Here is a 17569-nt window from a genome sequence, read left to right as displayed (position 1 = left end):
TCTCCAGTGAGACTTAGTGGAAGTGTTGGATTTATACCAACAGCCCATACTAATATGCAATCCTCGATTTTCTAAGCATTCTCGTTTTCACTACTTAATTTCAATGCTAAAAACATGCACTGATCAGGAAGTTTAGGGCACGACCTCCTGAAGTAAAGTGAGATGTCGAAGAGTGACTCCATCTATATGGTCCTATGAGCTAGCAAAGGGTCAGAATATTCAATGGAGGGAGAAAAACAGAAAACTAAAAAAAAATTGAAAAAGTACCACTCTTTCAAAGATATTGTGAAACTTGCAAGGGTGCAGAAAAGATTTACAATGCTGTTGTTTGAGCAATAGGGAGAGATTGAGTAGGCTGGGGCTATTGCCCCTGCAGCATTGGAGGCTGAGGGGGTGACCTTATAGAGGTATATAAAATCATGAGCAGCATAGATAGGGTGAATAACCAAGGTCTTTCCCTAGGTAGGAGAGTCCAAAAATAAAGGACATAGGTTTAAGGTGAGAGGGGAAAGATTAAAAAAGGGACCTAAGGGCGTCTTTTTCATGCAGAGGGTGGTGTATGGGATGAGCTGCCAGGGCAAGTGGTGGAGGCTGGCACAATAACAACATTTAAAAGGCATCTGGATAGGTACATGAGTAGGAAGTGTTTACAGCAATATGGGCCATGCTGGGAAATGGGACTGGATTAATTTAAGATATCTGGTCAGCATGGACAAGTTGGACTGAAGAATCTGTTTTCATGCTGTACAAGTCACTGACTTGATGACTTTATGACTTTCCAATATTTGCATCTCTGTTTATTAAATATGCAACAATGTAAGGGAACCTAATTTTGCATTCACACTTGGCAGTTTTGGTTTTTATTTTTAGCTTTATTTTCATTTTCTTTTATTTCTGAACACAGATAGCCAAATTAATTACTGTTTTGAACTCAAAAATGATTAAACAAATTTTCTGTACTATTAATGCATAAAATTTGCTGGGTGTTTATTAAAAGACCAATTAAGAAAACATTTTCCCCTTTTCCTGGCAACTAATAGTTTACAAATAAAAACAGCAAATATCCTGAAACAACTGAATTGCTTCCCATTATCTACTGCTGCGGAACTACAAAAGCCTGGCACCTCCACCCTGGGAGACTGAGAGAAGTACACAAGAAATCAGTCTGCAGATGACACCCAAATTGGAGGTGTAGCTGACAGCTAAGAAAGTTACCTCAGAGTACCACGGGACCTTGATCAGGCGGGCTGATGGGCCAAGGAATTGCAGATGGAGTTTAATTTAGATAAATGTGAAATGCTGCATTTTGGAAAGGCAAATCAGGCAGGACTTCTATACTGCATACTTCTCTTCTGCATTAGACCTTCCAAAGTGCATCACCGAATTCGGTGGGATAGACAAAGTGTGAAAAGTTTAGAAAGGGTGGAAATCTTCAACATGTAGAAAGTCCCACAGGAGTGGGGCAAGTTTGGGGAATGAAGCTGGGGAAGTAGTAGAAGTATCAGTGGAGGAGTGACTGTAACTCAGTAAGATTTAAGGCAGTCATGTAAAAGGGCTCAGTGGTTAGCACTGCTGCCTCACAGCGCCAGAGACCCAGGCTCAATTCCAGCTTTGGGTAGCTGTCTGTGCGAAGTTTGCACATTCTCCCTGTGTCTGCGTGGGTTTCCTCCAGGTGCTCCGGTTTCCTCCCACAGTCCAAAAGGTGTGCAGGCTAGGTGGGTCGGCCATGCTAAATTGAACCGTAGTGTTCAGGGCTGTGTGGGTTACAGGGGGATGGGTCTGGTTGGGATGCTCCAAGGGGTGGTGTGGACTTGTTGGGCCGAATGGCCTGTTTTCACTCTGTAGGGAATCGAATCTAATTGACATAGGTGGACAAGCAATAAAGGTTTTCAATTGGGGAAGACTGATTTCCAGTATAATAAAACAAGATTTGGCCAAAGTAGACTCAGAGCAGCTACTTGATGAAAAATCTAGATTGGATCGGTGGGAATCGTTCAGAATAGAAATAGTGCAGGGCCAACATCTTCCAAAGGTAAAAAGTGGAATTAAAAATTCCAGAGACCGCTGGATATCAAGGAATGTCCAGGATTTGATTAGGGAAATAAAGAAACACTTACAGTAGATACTGAGAGCACAGAATACTAGAACGCTTAGAAACACATTAAAAATGCAATTGTTACTTAAACTAGAATTAGGAAAGTAAAGAAGACGCATGAAAAAGAAATTTGGAGGATAAAATGAAGGAAAATTCAACAGTATTTAATGGTTGACTCAAGGTCAGGACCCGTGACGTATAAAGTTGGGTAGGTGCGACGGTCTGAACAAGCACGTGGACCATACGAAAGCTGCAAACTTGCAAACATTGTGGGAGCAAAATGTACCCAGATCCTCAACAGACTTTCCAACTGTTCTGGAACCCGTGATTTGTCCCTCTCTGTCAAATATTGAAAATACCTCATAATCTGAGAAGGATACAGCGGATATGGCCACCTTGATGCCTTTGCCACCAGAAGGGGAGAATGAATTTCTTCCGAGACACTCTGGGTGCAAGAAGCAGCTACTGAGCGTTACATTTCACCCATATCAGAGGCAATGTTGGAAGATAACCAGGGAAAGAACGGGCACATTAATGACCTAAGCGATTAACTGAGGGTGGGCAAAAGGCATAGGTGATTTTTTAAATGAGTACTTTACATCTGTATCCATGATAGAAATGAATGATGCAAGCATAGAAATCACGCATAAGAACTGTGATGCACTTGAACAAATTATAGTTGTGAGAGGAGATATTGGTGGGTTAGCTCGAATTCAAATTGACTAAGTTCCTATGCCCTAATGAGAGAGATCCAAGTCTGCTGTGGAAGTCAAGGGAGGGGATTGCAGGGGTCCCATGAATTTGCAAATCCACTCAAAAGGGGGGAAGATGCCAGAGGACTGGAGGACAGTAAATGTCATGCCATTGTTCAGAATGGTGTTGGTATAAACCAGAGATCAATGGGCCATTAAGTTTAACATCGGTGAAGGAGAAACCATTGAAAAAAAAATCAAAGGGACAGAATTAATCTCCACTTGAAGGATGAATCAAGGAAATCAAGGATGGTCAGCGTGACTTTGTCTAAAAGAGATCATGTCTGACAGGTTTGATTGAGCTTTTTGACAAGGTGACCAGATTTGTGGATGGGAGTAGTGCAGTGAATGCAGCCCACATGGACCTTGATAAGGTCTCACATGGGAGACTGGCATGGGAATGAGAGCAATTAGTAAATTTGTATCCAAAATTGGCTAAGCAGCAAAAGGCATAGAGTGATGGCCAAAGTTTGTTTTGGTGACTGGAAGCCAGTGTCCAGGAGCATGCCAGAGGGTTCAGTGCTGGGACCCTTGTTGTCAAAGTATACAATAATGATCTAGACATGAATGTAGGAGGTAAGTTCACACTATTATTGGTGGTTCGGTAAATAGCACGAAGGAAAGCTTTAGACTGCGGTACAATATGGAAGGTCTGATCAGATGGATAGAATAATGGCAAATGGGAGTTAATCCTGCATTTTGAGAAAAATAACAAGGCAAAGGAAAACACAATGAATCATAGAACATTACAGCACAGTACAGGCCCTTCGGCCCTCGAGGTTGAGCTGACCTGTGAAACCAATCTGAAGCCCATCTAACCTACACTATTCCATTATCATCCATATGTTTATCCAATGACCATTTAAATGCCCTTAAACTTGGTGAGTCTACGATTGTCGCAGGCAGGGCATTCCACCCCCATACTACTCTCTGAGTAAAGAACCTATCTCTGGCATCTGTCCTATATCTATCACCCCCCAATTTAAAGCTACGTCCCCTCATGCTAGCCATCACCATCTGAGGAAAAAGGCTCTCACTGTCCACAGTAGCTAATCCTCTGATCATCTTATATGTCTCTATTAGGTCACCTCTTAACCTTCTTCTCTCTAACAAAAACAGCCTCAAGTCCCTCAGCCTTTCCTCATAAGACCTTCCTTCCATACCAGGCAACATCCTGGTAAATCTCCACTGCACCCTTCCCAATGCTTCCACATCCTTCCAATAATGCAGCAACCAGAACTGTACGCAATACTCCAAGTACAGCCGCACCAGAGTTTTGTACAGCTGCAACATGACCTCATGGCTCCAAAACTCAATCCCTCTACCAATAAAACCCAACACACCATATGCCTTCCTAACAACCCTATCAACCTGGGTGGCAACTTTCAGGGATCTACGCACATGGACACCGAGATCTCTTTGCTCATCCACACTACTAAGAATCTTACCATTATCCCAGTACTCTGTATTCCTGTTACTCATTCCAAAGTAAATCACCTCACACTTTTCCGCATTAAACTCCATTTGCCATCTCTCAGCCCAGCTCTGCAGCTTATCTTCCTTCTGCACTATCCACAACTCCATCGACTTTAGTATCATCCACAAATTTACTAACCCATCCTTCTACGCCCTCATCCAGGTCATTTATAAAAATGACAAACAGCAATGGCCCCAAAACAGATCCTTGTGGTACACCACTAGTAACTGAACTCCAGGGTGAACATTTCCCATCAACCACCATCAAAACAATTGCTGTACAGAGGATCAGATAGACCTTGATCTGGATGTTCATTCACCCTTGGAGACCACAAGTCACGTGAATAGGTGGTTAAGAAGACAGACAGGATGTTTACATTTATGAGTTGAGGCACTGAATACAGGAGCAAGGAGGTTATGGTGGAACTATGATTAACATTAGTTAGGCCACAGCTGGAGTACTGTGTACAGTTCTGGTCGCCATACTACAAGAAGGATGTTATTGCATTAGAGAGAGTACAGAAAGATTCGCCAGGCTGTTGCCTGGACTGGAGTGTTTCAGCTATGAAGAGAAACAAGGCAGTCTTGGAATGTTTTCCTGAGTGCAGAGAAGGCTGAAAGGGATCCTGATTGAGGTGTACAAATTGTGAGGCTCAAAGATAGGTACATAAGGAGAAACATTTCCTCTTTGGAGAGGGATCGATAACTAGGAGGCATAGACTTAAGATGGGGAGGCGGAAGGTTTAGAGGGGAGTAGACAAAGAATGTTTTTCGTGCAGTGTGATCAGTATCACGCAGCATATGAGGCTGTGGGCGAAATGCTGGAAACTGGGACAGGTCATGATGGGGCTGAAGGGCCTCTTTCCTTGCTGTCAAACTTTGTGACTCATCTTCAGCCAGCCCAAGATTTTCCCTATTGCCCACATGGGGATTGAAAACTGTTGCACTGAGTTACTGGCCCCTTTCCTCTCCTCAGAAACTTCCTTTCAATTGATGCATCATCATAAAGTATGTCATGACAAATCAAGTGGCTGCTTCATCACCTATTCAAGTATAACTTTGCTTGTTCATTGACCCTAGTCTAAGTGTCCAATATTAAATTTCACCATTGTATGTGTAATAATTCATTCGCGCATGTGGATATTAAGAGCTGGAAGTCATAATTCCCTAATTGTAGGAACATTGCCTATTTATCAGAAAACACTTGTCCGAAGAGAAAACAATTGGACGAAGAAACCGAGGGAGCAATTTTTTTGAGTACGAGTGCCATGGTGTACCTTGCCCAGTTGTATTATCCTTTAACTCCTCTCACTTTCATCAAATCAAAAATTGTGGCCATGGGTACTCACATGGACTCCAATTATGCCCTGTTCCAATTACTGTGGGGTAAGTGGAATATTCCTGATTCCAATCCCAATTGGGTCCTCCCCACAACTCTTTCTCCACTAAGTCATTGATACCGCTTCCATCTCTTGCCCAGAACTGGAAAAAATGTATTGATTGCACTTCTAATTTTCACACTGCCTTCAACTTCACCTAGCCCATCTCCGACTTCTCCCTTCACTTCCTTGACATCGCTGTTTCCAGTTCTTGGGATATGGAAGGCTCAATGGACTGAATGGCCTCTTTCTGCATTGTAGGGATTCTATGATTCTATGAAATCCCAGTACCACCACCAAAATTCCAATATAATGCAGCAGAGTATCAGCATTGGAAGCAATTGTAGCAATATTCTTGCTGCCACATCTCGGATGGATTAACTGAGAAGAGGTTAGTGCTAGAATCAATCTGGATCTGAATGACCTAGTTCCATATTGGGCAGTATAATTACCTATTAATACAAAGCAGCTCTGTAACCTTTAAGAACATACAAGTGATAGGAGAAAGGTTGCCTTGTGCAAGTGTCATTCTGTAGCTCAACACCATCTACCCACTCATTTCCATGAGCAAAGATAGTAGGAACTGCAGATGTTGGAAAATCTGAGATACCGAGGTGTAGAGCTGGATGAGCGCAGCAGGCGAAGCAGCATCAGAGGAGCAGGAAGGCCGACGCTTCCGGCCTAGACTCTTTTTCTGAAGAAGGGTCTAGGACCGAAGCATCACCCTTCCTGCTCCTTTGATGCTGCTTGGCCTGCTGTGTTCATCCAGCTCTACACCTTGGTATCTCATTTCCATAAGCACCCTTGCCCAACCATCAAGTGTGGGCGATCAGTTTTATTATCACCACCGCATCTCGCTATAGGAACCACAGTGGTCTCTGAAGCCCACTTACCTCCTTGTTCATCCAGCATGACGAGAGTCCTGATCCCAGCATCTTTGCTCTGTGGGTGGTGATTTAAAAAAAGTAGGTCGTGTGAGAATAAAGAATAGAAATCATTACCGAATGCAACAGAGGCGCTCAATTATTCCAAAGCTTTCAGATCTTCGCTCAGTAGGTTGTGGATAAGCATATAAACCAGTGTGTGCTGGATTACCACAGACCAGCATTACGAGCTCCATTAACATCAGAAAAAATTCCTACAGAGAACTTTCTATTCACCTGCTAAGCAGCGCACACTCTATACAGTGATATATTCACTTACCCAAATTAAGATCCAAATGTGGATGTGTTTAATGAGCTCACCCAATGTTGAGTCCCTATAAGTTTCCTCTTGAAGACTCAATGATGACAGTTCTACCTTTTGCACTGAGAGTGCCATAGAGATTTGGCTTGATTCACATTCTGTACAGTCCCAACCAGGTATTCTTACAGAGGACAGACCCAACCAGCCATATGTACAGAGTATAGTCCCAGGTTTATACAGTGATAGTCACAGAGTCATACAGCACAGAAACAGACCCTTCGGTCCAACTAGTCCATACGGATCAAGTTTCTGAAACTAAATTGGTTCGATTTGCCTGAATTTGGCCAATATCCTTCAAAACCTTTCTTATTCAAATACCTATCCAAATGTCTTTTAAATGCTGTAACTGTACCTACATCTACAACTTCCTCTGGCAGTTCATTCTGTATTGAGTACAGACTAGCCAGCTACATGTAGAGTATAAACCCAGGCAGGTATTATGTACAGAGTATACACCCAGTTATATATATGTTCAGTGCAGACCCAACCAAGTATGTAAAGAGTACAGACTCAACTAGGGATATGTAAAAAGTAAGAACCAGCCAGGTGAACATAATGGACACAACTAGGGATATGAACATTGTGCAAACTCGGTGAGATAAATGTACAGTATACTCAGTTAACCAGTTTTATGTACAGCGTGCGACCCAGCCAAGTAAAAAAGATTTAAATAAAGAAATTAAGAGAGCAAAGAGAGGACAAACACTGACAGATAACGTTAAGAAAATTAATCAAAACTATTTTATGGTACATTAGGGGCAAAAGAATAACCAGGAAAAGGATAGGGACCATTAGGATCCAAAGTGGTGATCTCTTTGTGGAACCGGAAGACATAACTGAGGTTTTAATGCATATTTTGCATGTGTATTTTCTATAGAGAAAGAAGATGTAGATGTAGATGGAGGGATAGACCAAGAAACAATGGACCTCATTGATAGCGAAACTAATGGGAAAAGAACTTTGAGGGACAGAATTAATCTCCACCTGGAGAGGTGAGGATTAATCAAGGATTGTCAGCACAACTTTGACAGATCATGTCTAGCAAATGCAATTGAGTTTTTCCAAGGAGGCAACTCAGTGTGTGGACTTCAATAAGGTGTTTGCCAAAGTCTTGCATGGCAGGCTGGTTAAGAAGCTAGCAGCCAAGGTATCCAGGGCAATTTGGTAAATTGGAAGAATACCATTACCCCCCAGGGAGAAATACCATCACCTCAGGGAAGAACACCATTACCCACCCACCGGGAGAAATACCATCACCTCAGGGAAGAACACCATTACCCTCAGGGAAGAACACCATTACCCACCCACCGGGAGAAATACCATCACCTCAGGGAAGAACACCATTACCCTCAGGGAAGAACACCATTACCCACCCACCGGGAGAAATACCATCACCTCAGGGAAGAACACCATTACCCCCAAGAGAAGAATTCCATTACCCCCCTGGGGAGAAATACCATCACCTCAGGGAAGAATACCTTTACTCCCAGGGAGGAATACCATTAAGGTCGCAAAGAGTAGACGAACTAAGTCTAGAAACTGCTGACCACAAAGTTGTCTTCCAAAGATTGGTATACAACTACTGCTTGAGTGAGGGAGGGATGAAATTGTACTACCTTTACGTCATAAATAAGAATAAGATAAAACAAGAGAGAACTCTCATTTCCATTGAAACATCACTGCACCCAGAGACAACAAATAGCTGAAAGGATTAGTCAAAAAGGAGTCAATATTCTCCTGGTATTTGGCCAGTTGAGCTTTGAACAAATCATGAATTTGAGAGTGTATTCTGCCTGGGAACGGATTAGACATCAACTGCACTGGTTTGTAGAAAACGTAAGTTGGGCCACTTGAGGATTCAGCAGAAAGGGAGAATGATGCACTGGAGTGTGACCCACATACTCAGCATCATCTAGTAGTCTATGAATTTGCAGTCTCTTACGCAGGAAACTATCTATAGTAATAATCTAACTCCAATTTCAATTTGCATTGTAACCCATATGATTTATTTAATCAGTCAATTCATTTCCTCTCCTACTCTCTTCAGTCTATTTAATGAGTCAGACAGGAGAGGGGGATGATGAGATGACAGGCAATTTCACATTAATTCCTGTCCATCCTGCAGTTTGATCTGTGTAGGAGGACCAGTTCGACCAACCCCAAACTATGATGTTCTATTCCTCAACCAACATGAGTACATAGAACATAGAACAATACAGCGCAGAACAGGCCCTTCGGCCCTCGATGTTGCGCCAACCAGAATTCCCAGAAGGAATAATTGTATGAAGAAAACTATCTGTGTTAGAATGAAGTAGTATTTGTTCTGGGGAATCAATTGTTTCTAATAATTTTTAAAGTGAATGATGAGTAAGAACAGATGATCTGGTTATTGGTCATAGCGTTTTGTGTGGAATCTTGCTGTGCAGAAATTTGCTGCTGCATTTTTTACAGTAGAGCAGTGACTTACTTCAAAATTGCTCAGAGGTGTCGGATACAGCAAGAACTGCAGATGCTGGAGTCAGAGTCTAAAACAATGTGGAGCTGGAGGTACACAGCAGGTCAGGCAGCATCAGAGGAGCAGGAAAGTCAACATTTTAGGTCGGGATCCTTCTACAGAACTCCTAAGAAGGGTCCTGACCTGAAACATCAATTTTCCTACTTGTCAGATGCTGTCTGACCTGTTCTGTTCAGATGTATCCCCAGGTTGTGAAAGGCCCCATATATACGCAGGTCTTTCTTTTGGTTATCCCTGCTTACCTTTCGTACATTCTAATTTACTGCTCTTAGTGACTGGATACCAAACTGCAACTTAGAATAGAATAGAATCTATCCAGTGTAGGGACAGGCCCTTCAGCCCAACACTGACCCTCAGAATATCTCAGCCAGACCCACCCCACCTAATCTACACATCCCTGAACACTATGGGCAATTTAGCACAGCCAATCCACCTAACCTGCACATATTTGAACTGTGGGAGGAAACCGGAGCACCCGGAGAAAACCCACACAGACACGGGGAGAAGTGCAAACTCTGCACAGACAGTCACCCGAGGCTGGAATTGAACCCAGATCCCGGGCACTAGGAGGCAGCAGTGCTAACTATTGATCCTCTGTGCCACACCAAGTGCATCTGGGTGATTATGAACCACCAGCCTTCCAGTTAGCAACCTCTGTAATAAAAACACACAGTGCTCAGGTAACACAGCAGGTCTGGCAGCATCTGTGAACAGAGAAACAGAATCCAGCAAGGCTCTCCTTTGACTCCACTTTGGAACTCAGTTCTAAAGAAGTCATTTCAGACTTGAAATGTTAGCTCTGTTTCTCTCTCCACAGCTCCTGCCAAACCTGCACCGACAGTATTTTGCTTTTATCACAGCAACCTCCATCCTCAGCATTCTGGCAGGTCATTCTGGTGAACACTGAGGATCTCCACAAGATTTCCTATTTTCTCAGTTCAGATAAACTCATATCACATCCTGCCCCAAGACCACTCTGTAACTTCTCAGCCACTGTGCTTCAGATGTTTTCATTCCTTATCTGCACCAAGAAAATTACTTGTTTTGCACCAGATTGACTAGGCACAGGGTAGAAGAACACAAGAAACAATGGAACGAAACAGATAACTCTCTGCATGAGGTCAATCAACACAAAATTCAAAGAAAATGGAACGTGTTGTTTACCGTCACTTTGAAGGTCAATTACTAGGTTCCAGTGTTATACAGCTGCAGCACTGAATATGTTGTTTCCAAATCACGCTCCACTCCTTCTCAAACAGTCCCAGGACACACTGTGGTGAATCTCACATCAGCACCAGCTGTCCAATGTGAAGAGAACCCATTTTAGGCAAAACAAGATTCATGTGGATGGAGCCACGAGGATTTGTGTGAATGCAGAAGCTTCTAATCTGGCACAGTCGTTCTTTAGAACACTTAGGTACATGGGATTACCACCACCTTCAAGTTCCCCTCCAAGCCACTCACCATCCTGACTTAGAAATATATCACGGCTCCTTCGCTGTTGTTGGGTCAAAGTCTTAGAACTCCCTCCCTATTGGCATTGTGGGTCAACACACAGCAGGCGAACTGCAGAGGGGCAACTGCTGCCAAGGCACAGTGGGGAAAGTCTGTAGTCTTTCAAAGATAAATGGGGGTCTGATCGGACTGCCCAGCTCTCCTCTATCTCAATATGTGTAAATATAGTCTTCTATGTGTAAGAGATGTCTTTGGTTTGTTTAGATAGCGTTAAAATCTAATGTTTGCATGTTTCCTTGGTATGCCGTTGTACTGAACCGAACTGCATTTGTGACTATGTGTACATAAAAAGATATTTTTTATGAATAAAATATATTTATTAAATTTAAAAAATGGTGGACTGCAGCAGTTCAAGAAGGCAGCTCACCACCACTTTCTCAAGGGCAACTAGGGGCTGGCAACAAATGCTGGATAGCCAGGGATGCCCACATCCCACAAATGAACTAACAATTAAATTCGTGGTGACAGAAAGCTTTAGAGCTTCTTGTGAATAAATCTGCTGAAAACCAACAGAGCTTTTTATTTTCCTTGACTTTTCATGTGATGTGGGCTAGGCCGGCATTTATTGTCCATTCCTAATTGATCTCAAACTGATCAGCTGGATACATTTTAGAGGACAGTTTAGACCCACAGCAATGTGGTTGACCCTCAACTGTAATCTGGAGTGTATCCAGCTGATCAGTTTGAGATCAATTAGGAATGGACATGAGTCACATGTACCCCCAACCAGATAAGGATGGCAGATTTCCCTCCCTAAAGGGTACCTGATGATAATTGATCACCACTGTTGAGACCAGCTTTATGTCCCAGATTTGTGAATTTGTGAATCCACCTGCTATCATTTGAACCTATGCATCAATCTGGGCCTTTGATAATAACATCCTGTTCACCACTCCTATATTAGTACTGTACAAGCGAGTGCCACTCTGCCATAGGTGCTGCCTTTCAGATATGATGTGATACTGGTTTCCTACCGATGCACCCCCACCCCCAGGGGAGCAGAGGAGCTCTGGCCCTCAGTTAATACCATTGAAACAGATGACCAATGCTATTAAAATAATTATCAAGGAAATATAATGAACTCCAGGTCTTTTATTATGGTGCTCTGCAATATGTCTCCAAGTGGTTAACTTGTAGGAGTAAATGTCTTCATAAGGAGCCAATGCTGACAAGTTTAAAAGACATTTGGCTACGCACATGAATAGGAAAGGTTTAGAGGAATATCGGCTAAATACCGGCATATGGGACAAGTTTAGCTTGGGAACCTTGGACAAGTTGGGCCAAAGAGTCTGTTTCTGTGGTATATGACTCTGTAGCTGTATAAGTGACATCAGGATTCTGTCATTAAATGTCACCCACAGCTGTACAATCCACAGGGAGGCCACTGGGAACCTGCGTGCTCCATGATGTTACTAGAATTTCAAAGGCAAAGGAATAATTGAACATATTTCCCAGATCTCAACATGCGCTGCAGAATGATATGGTATTGTTTCTATACACACACAGTCTTGCAACATGTGGAGAGAGGTGGTTTACTGAATATAAATCTTAAACCCATGTTTCAATTAACACCTTACTTTTAAACAATACGCAAACATTTCAGAATAACTGCTGCTGTGTCTTCATATTTCTGATTAACCTGCTGGGTATTAGCAGCTTTTTCTGTTTTGACTTCACACTTCTGTCAGCCACAGGGTTCTGTTTTTCTTGAAACTGTTTTTTGCACTGGACTAAATTCAATTTTTTGTGGAAATGTGTCTTTCTAACGGAAGAGCTCTCCCATTTCATGCACAGTCAGAGGTTCCTTCAATGCTGTGAAGTGCAGTATAAGAATAAATTCATAGAAACATAGAAAATAGGATCAGGAGTAGGCTATTCAGTCCCTTGTGCCTGCTCTACCATTCAATAAGATCAAAGCTGATCATCCAACTCAGATATCTAGTCCCACTTTCTCCCCATGCCCTTTGATCCATTTAGCCCTAAGATCTATCTTCAACTCCCTATGAAAACATTCAATATTTTGGCCTTGACCACTTTCGGTGCTCCTGTGCTCCTAAAGGAGGCTGCAGCTCCCTCATATGTGTGAGCAAAGGCAAGACTGTTGCCCTATTTTGCCCTCATGGGGTGCAGAGGTAGTGTCCCTACCCCTGGACCAGGAGGCCCAGATTCAAGTCCCACCTGCTCCAGAGGTGTGTAATAACATCTCTGTACATGTTGTTGAGTAAAATAGGTTGACCCCTCTGCTGGGGAACCAGGTTTTCTTCGTCCACTCAATTCAAGCCTTTCATTATTTTGTACACCTCAGTTATGTCATCCCTCAGCCAACTGTGTTATACAGAAACAGCCCTTCCCTAACTAAGTTTTCTTCATAATTGCATTTCTCAAGAGCTGGCCACAATCTTGTATATCTAAATGTTAGCTTTGTTTCTTAGTGCTCACTACCTCAATGTTTTCATGGAGGGGTCTAGCCTCTGTCCAGTTCACATTACTCTACTTCTGCATTCACAGACTTCAGCACAGACTTACAGCCTGCCAGCCTCTGTGGCACTTGCACCATTCTTGTAGTGAACAGGCCCTAACTGGCTCAGATGTAGGTGGCCAGCCTCTGCAGTTTGCATTGCTTTTCAGTGCAGAGGGAAGGGCAGGCAGCTTGCGACAGTAGGGAGTACCAAATAGTCTATCAGCCAGATAGGCAATGGACAGGTCACTATGCAGCACCTTGCTCCATCAACATGAGATCTCTGCAGCATGTGCTAGCAGTTCTTGCAGCAAATGCACCACTTCAAACAAATGGCCACATTTGAAAATCCAAGGGGAGTAGTCCTTAGAGGGGTAAAGGGAACAACAGTCAGTCAGAGGCTGTAGAATCACAGAATCTTTGAGGGGCAGTATAGGGCCTTTCAGCCATTGTTAAGATAAAGTTACAAATCTGATTAACTCATCACAAGTTTAGGATTTGAAAACCTGATATCTGAACATTGTGGAAACATTCATGTGCCGTTCCAGGGCTAAATAGACATAGCCTCCATCAGTAAAGACAAAAACGTGCAGAGCTGTGAACGGGAATAAGAGTTGGGAAATTTGATATAATGCCACTTGGCATTGGTTAGCAAATTAGAAGTGTTTGGGATTGATGTGTCCTTGGCAGCATGGATTAGAAACAAAAACAGAAGTTGCCAGAAAAGCTCAGCATGTTTGGCAGACTCTGTAATGAGAAATCAGAGTTAATATTTCAGATCTGGTGACCCTTCCTCAGAACTGTTTCTGATTTACAACACCTGTAGTTCTTTTGGTTTTAATTTAGCATGGATTAGAAGTTGGCTAATAGATCAGAAAGACAGAATGGATGGGTATTTCTCAGATTGGAGACAAGCTATAAGTGGTATTCTATGGGGATCGATGTTGTGACCCTTGCTTTTTCTGATTTATATAAACGATTTGGAGATAGGTGCCCTGGGCCAAATCTCTAAATTAGCATATGATACTTAGCGAGGGAGAATAATGAATTGCAAGAATGATGCTGAGTGCTTTCAGAGGGACATTGATAAGTTGGCCAAGTGGGCAGACACCTGGCGTTTGAAATTCAATGCAGAGAAATGAGAGGTAATGTATTTTGGTAGATGAAACATGGAGAGACAATACAGGCTCAATGGTACAACATTGAGAAGACTACATGTAGTTGATTTTCTGGAGGTGGCCTGGCAAGTTCAAATTTTTGTTAAGAAGGCTTATTGGATCTTTGGGGTTATAAAAGAACAGAGTATAAAAGCAAGGAAGTGATGCTAACACATCTACAAATCATTGGGTGGAACACATTTGGAGCATTATGTATAGTTCTGGGCACCTTATTTATGGAACATATTAAAGCCCTGGAGAGTGCGCAAAGGAGATTTACTAGAATTTACCAGGAAAGAGGGACTTTAGATATAAGGAAAAATTAGAGAAACTGGGCTCATGCACCTTGGAGAAGATTAAGAGCTTATCCTTTTGAGGTGTTCAAAATTATGAACAATTTTGCCAGGAAAAAGAAGGATATTCTGTTTCTACTAGTTGGCATATCAGTAACTAGGGGTCACAACTTGTCAGCAAGAAAGCTAGGAATGAGATGAGGAGAAACTTCTGTACTCACAGAGTTGTTACAATTTGGAAGGTGCTGCCTGGGAGAGTGGCAGAGGTGGATTCTGTAGGAGGTTTCAAAAGAGAGCTTGATATGTGTTTGAAAGGGATGAAATTAGAAGTCTGCAGAGATAGGGGCTGGAAAGTGGGGCCAGCTGGGTAGCTCTTTCAGGAGCTGGTACAGACACAATGGGGCATATGACCTCCTCCTGTGTACTGTAAACTTCTCGGATTCTAAATTACAAAGGGACCAATAAGTTCTTTCATGTCACTGTGATGGAGGAGGTGCAAGATGAGGGGTTTTTATTTAATATTTTGTAAGGTGTGAGCATTTTGAGGCCAGTATTTGTTGTTTATTCATGATAGCCCTTGAACTGAGCAGCTGACTAGGACATATCTGAGGGCACTGAACAGCAATGTTCCCTTTCATTAATTTCTCTGCTGCATAGACTTCAGCACCTTCCAGAAGATTAGATTAGATTAGATTCCCTATATTGTGGAAACTGGCCGTTCGGCCCAACAAGTCCACACCGCCCCTCGAAGCATCCCATCCAGACCCATTCACCTATAATTCACACATCCCTGAACACTACCGGCAATCTAGCATGGCCAATCCACCTAGCCTGCACATCTTTGGACTGTGGGAGGAAACCAGAGCACCCGGAGGAAACCCGCGCAGACACAGGGAGAATGTGCAAACTCCACACAGACAGTTACCCGAGGCTGGAATCGAACCTGGGTCCCTGGTGCTGTGAGGCTGCAGTGCTAACCACTGAGCCACCGTGCCACCCAAAGATCAGCACACCAATTAGCCTGCACTGACCTCCCAGCAGCTACACAGCTGGGAACATTGCTGGAGAGTCAGCCCTGTTGAAAAAGACGGAATTCCCCAAGGGGAAAACCTTGGTATTCTTGAATTGGAATTCTTGCAAGTTGTCCTAGTGAGTGCAAGACAAAAAGCTTTGACACAATGTGCTTTTTTCAGCAATACTCAAGTTCTGTTCAACCATATTCTTCAGTGAATCAGATGGGTTTTTGTAACAACCAATGGTAGTTAAATGGTCATCATTTCTAATGGATACAAAAACAAAGTTTCTGGAAAAGCTCAGCAGATCTGGCAGCATCTGTGAAGAAAAAATCAGAATTAATGTTTTAGGTCTGGTTCTGAGGAAGGGTCACCAAACCTGAAATGTTAATTCTGATTTTTTTCTTCACAGATGCTGCCAGACCTGCTGAGCTTTTCTAGTAACTTTGTTTTTGTTCCTGATTTACAGCATCTGCAGTTCTTTTGGTTTTTCCAATGGCTAGTTTTCAATACCAGATTAATTGAAATAAAAATTTCAGCCAGCCACTGTGGTGGGATTTGAACCCCTGTCCCCAGAGCATTAGCCTGAGTCACTGGACCACAAATCTAGTTACCACTATGCCATGATCTCCCCTTAAATAGCAGTACCCAACACCTGGAGAACAATCGAATAAACATTGGGCTCTCAATCTTACAGTGGCACTGTGAGCTCAGTGGTTGGCACTGCTGTCTCATAGCAGCAGGAACCTGGATGTGATTCCACCTTTGGGCAACTGTCTGTTTGCACATTCTCCCCATGTCTGCGTGGGTTTCCTCCAGGTGCTCCCGTTTCCTCCCACAGTCCAAAGATTTGCAGTTTAGGTGGACTGGCCATGCTAAATTGCCTGTAGTGCCCAGGGATGTGCAGGCTAGGTGGATTAGCCATGGAAAAAGCAGGATTACAGGGATAGAGTGGGTATGGGTAGGATGCTCTTCGCTGGGCCGGTGTGAATTCAATGGGCTGAATGGCCTTCGTGAACACTGTAGGGATTCTATGATCCCCTGCTAGAGTAAACAACATGCTGGAAGGCTTCCAGGGTAACTCTGGGAATCCTGACCTCCTCTGGAATCCCATTCCTGAGTCCTGTCTGTTCACAGGCAGCAGTAGCTAACAGTATGTATAAGATAAGTTATGGAAAACCTTCAGTAGTCATTAGGTAGGCCTCAGATGGAGTACTGTGTCCAAATCTGGGAGCTGCATTTTATAAACTGTGTCAAAGCCTTAGAGGGGTTGCACAGGATATTTACTAGAATGGCAGCAGGTACGTGAAGGCACCAGGGAAGCTGAGGCTGTTCTCCTCAAAGCAGAGAAGGTTGCAGTAGCTTAAAAATTATAAGAAAATAGAGTAAATATCGAAACATGGTTTCCATCACCATGGAAATGACTAATGCAGGACAAGGTTGTGGCGTAGTGGTAATGTCATTGAATTAGTAATCTGGGCTCTAATGGTCTGAAGATATGGGTTTGAATCTCACTACGGCAGATGGTGAAACGTGAGTTCAATTTAGACAAAAACCATGGCATTAAAGGCTGGTCTAATGATGACTACTCTTGTGGGTCTCAGCCCGAAACATCAGCTTTCCTGCTCCTAAGATGCTGCTTGGCCTGCTGTGTTCATCCAGCTCTACACC

At 43.0% G+C, this 17569-nt stretch overlaps 1 protein-coding gene across 2 annotated transcripts in view; it reads right to left on the bottom strand.

Moving 5' to 3' along the window:
- LOC125447728 (synaptosomal-associated protein 25-like) overlaps positions 1-17569 on the bottom strand; it is an 84510-nt gene that overhangs the window by 22837 nt on the left and 44104 nt on the right. For both annotated transcript variants that reach the window (XM_048522370.2, XM_048522369.2), the window contains exon 4: positions 6596-6644. In XM_048522370.2, the coding sequence (XP_048378327.1) occupies positions 6596-6644 (49 nt within the window). The remainder of the gene's footprint in view (positions 1-6595; positions 6645-17569) is intronic.

Source organism: Stegostoma tigrinum, chromosome 39 (assembly GCF_030684315.1).
Source record: "Stegostoma tigrinum isolate sSteTig4 chromosome 39, sSteTig4.hap1, whole genome shotgun sequence".
Classification (NCBI taxonomy): Eukaryota; Metazoa; Chordata; class Chondrichthyes; order Orectolobiformes; family Stegostomatidae; genus Stegostoma; species Stegostoma tigrinum.
The sequence above is the reverse complement of the archived record's forward strand: the minus strand, read 5'-3'. Positions and strand labels throughout refer to the sequence as shown.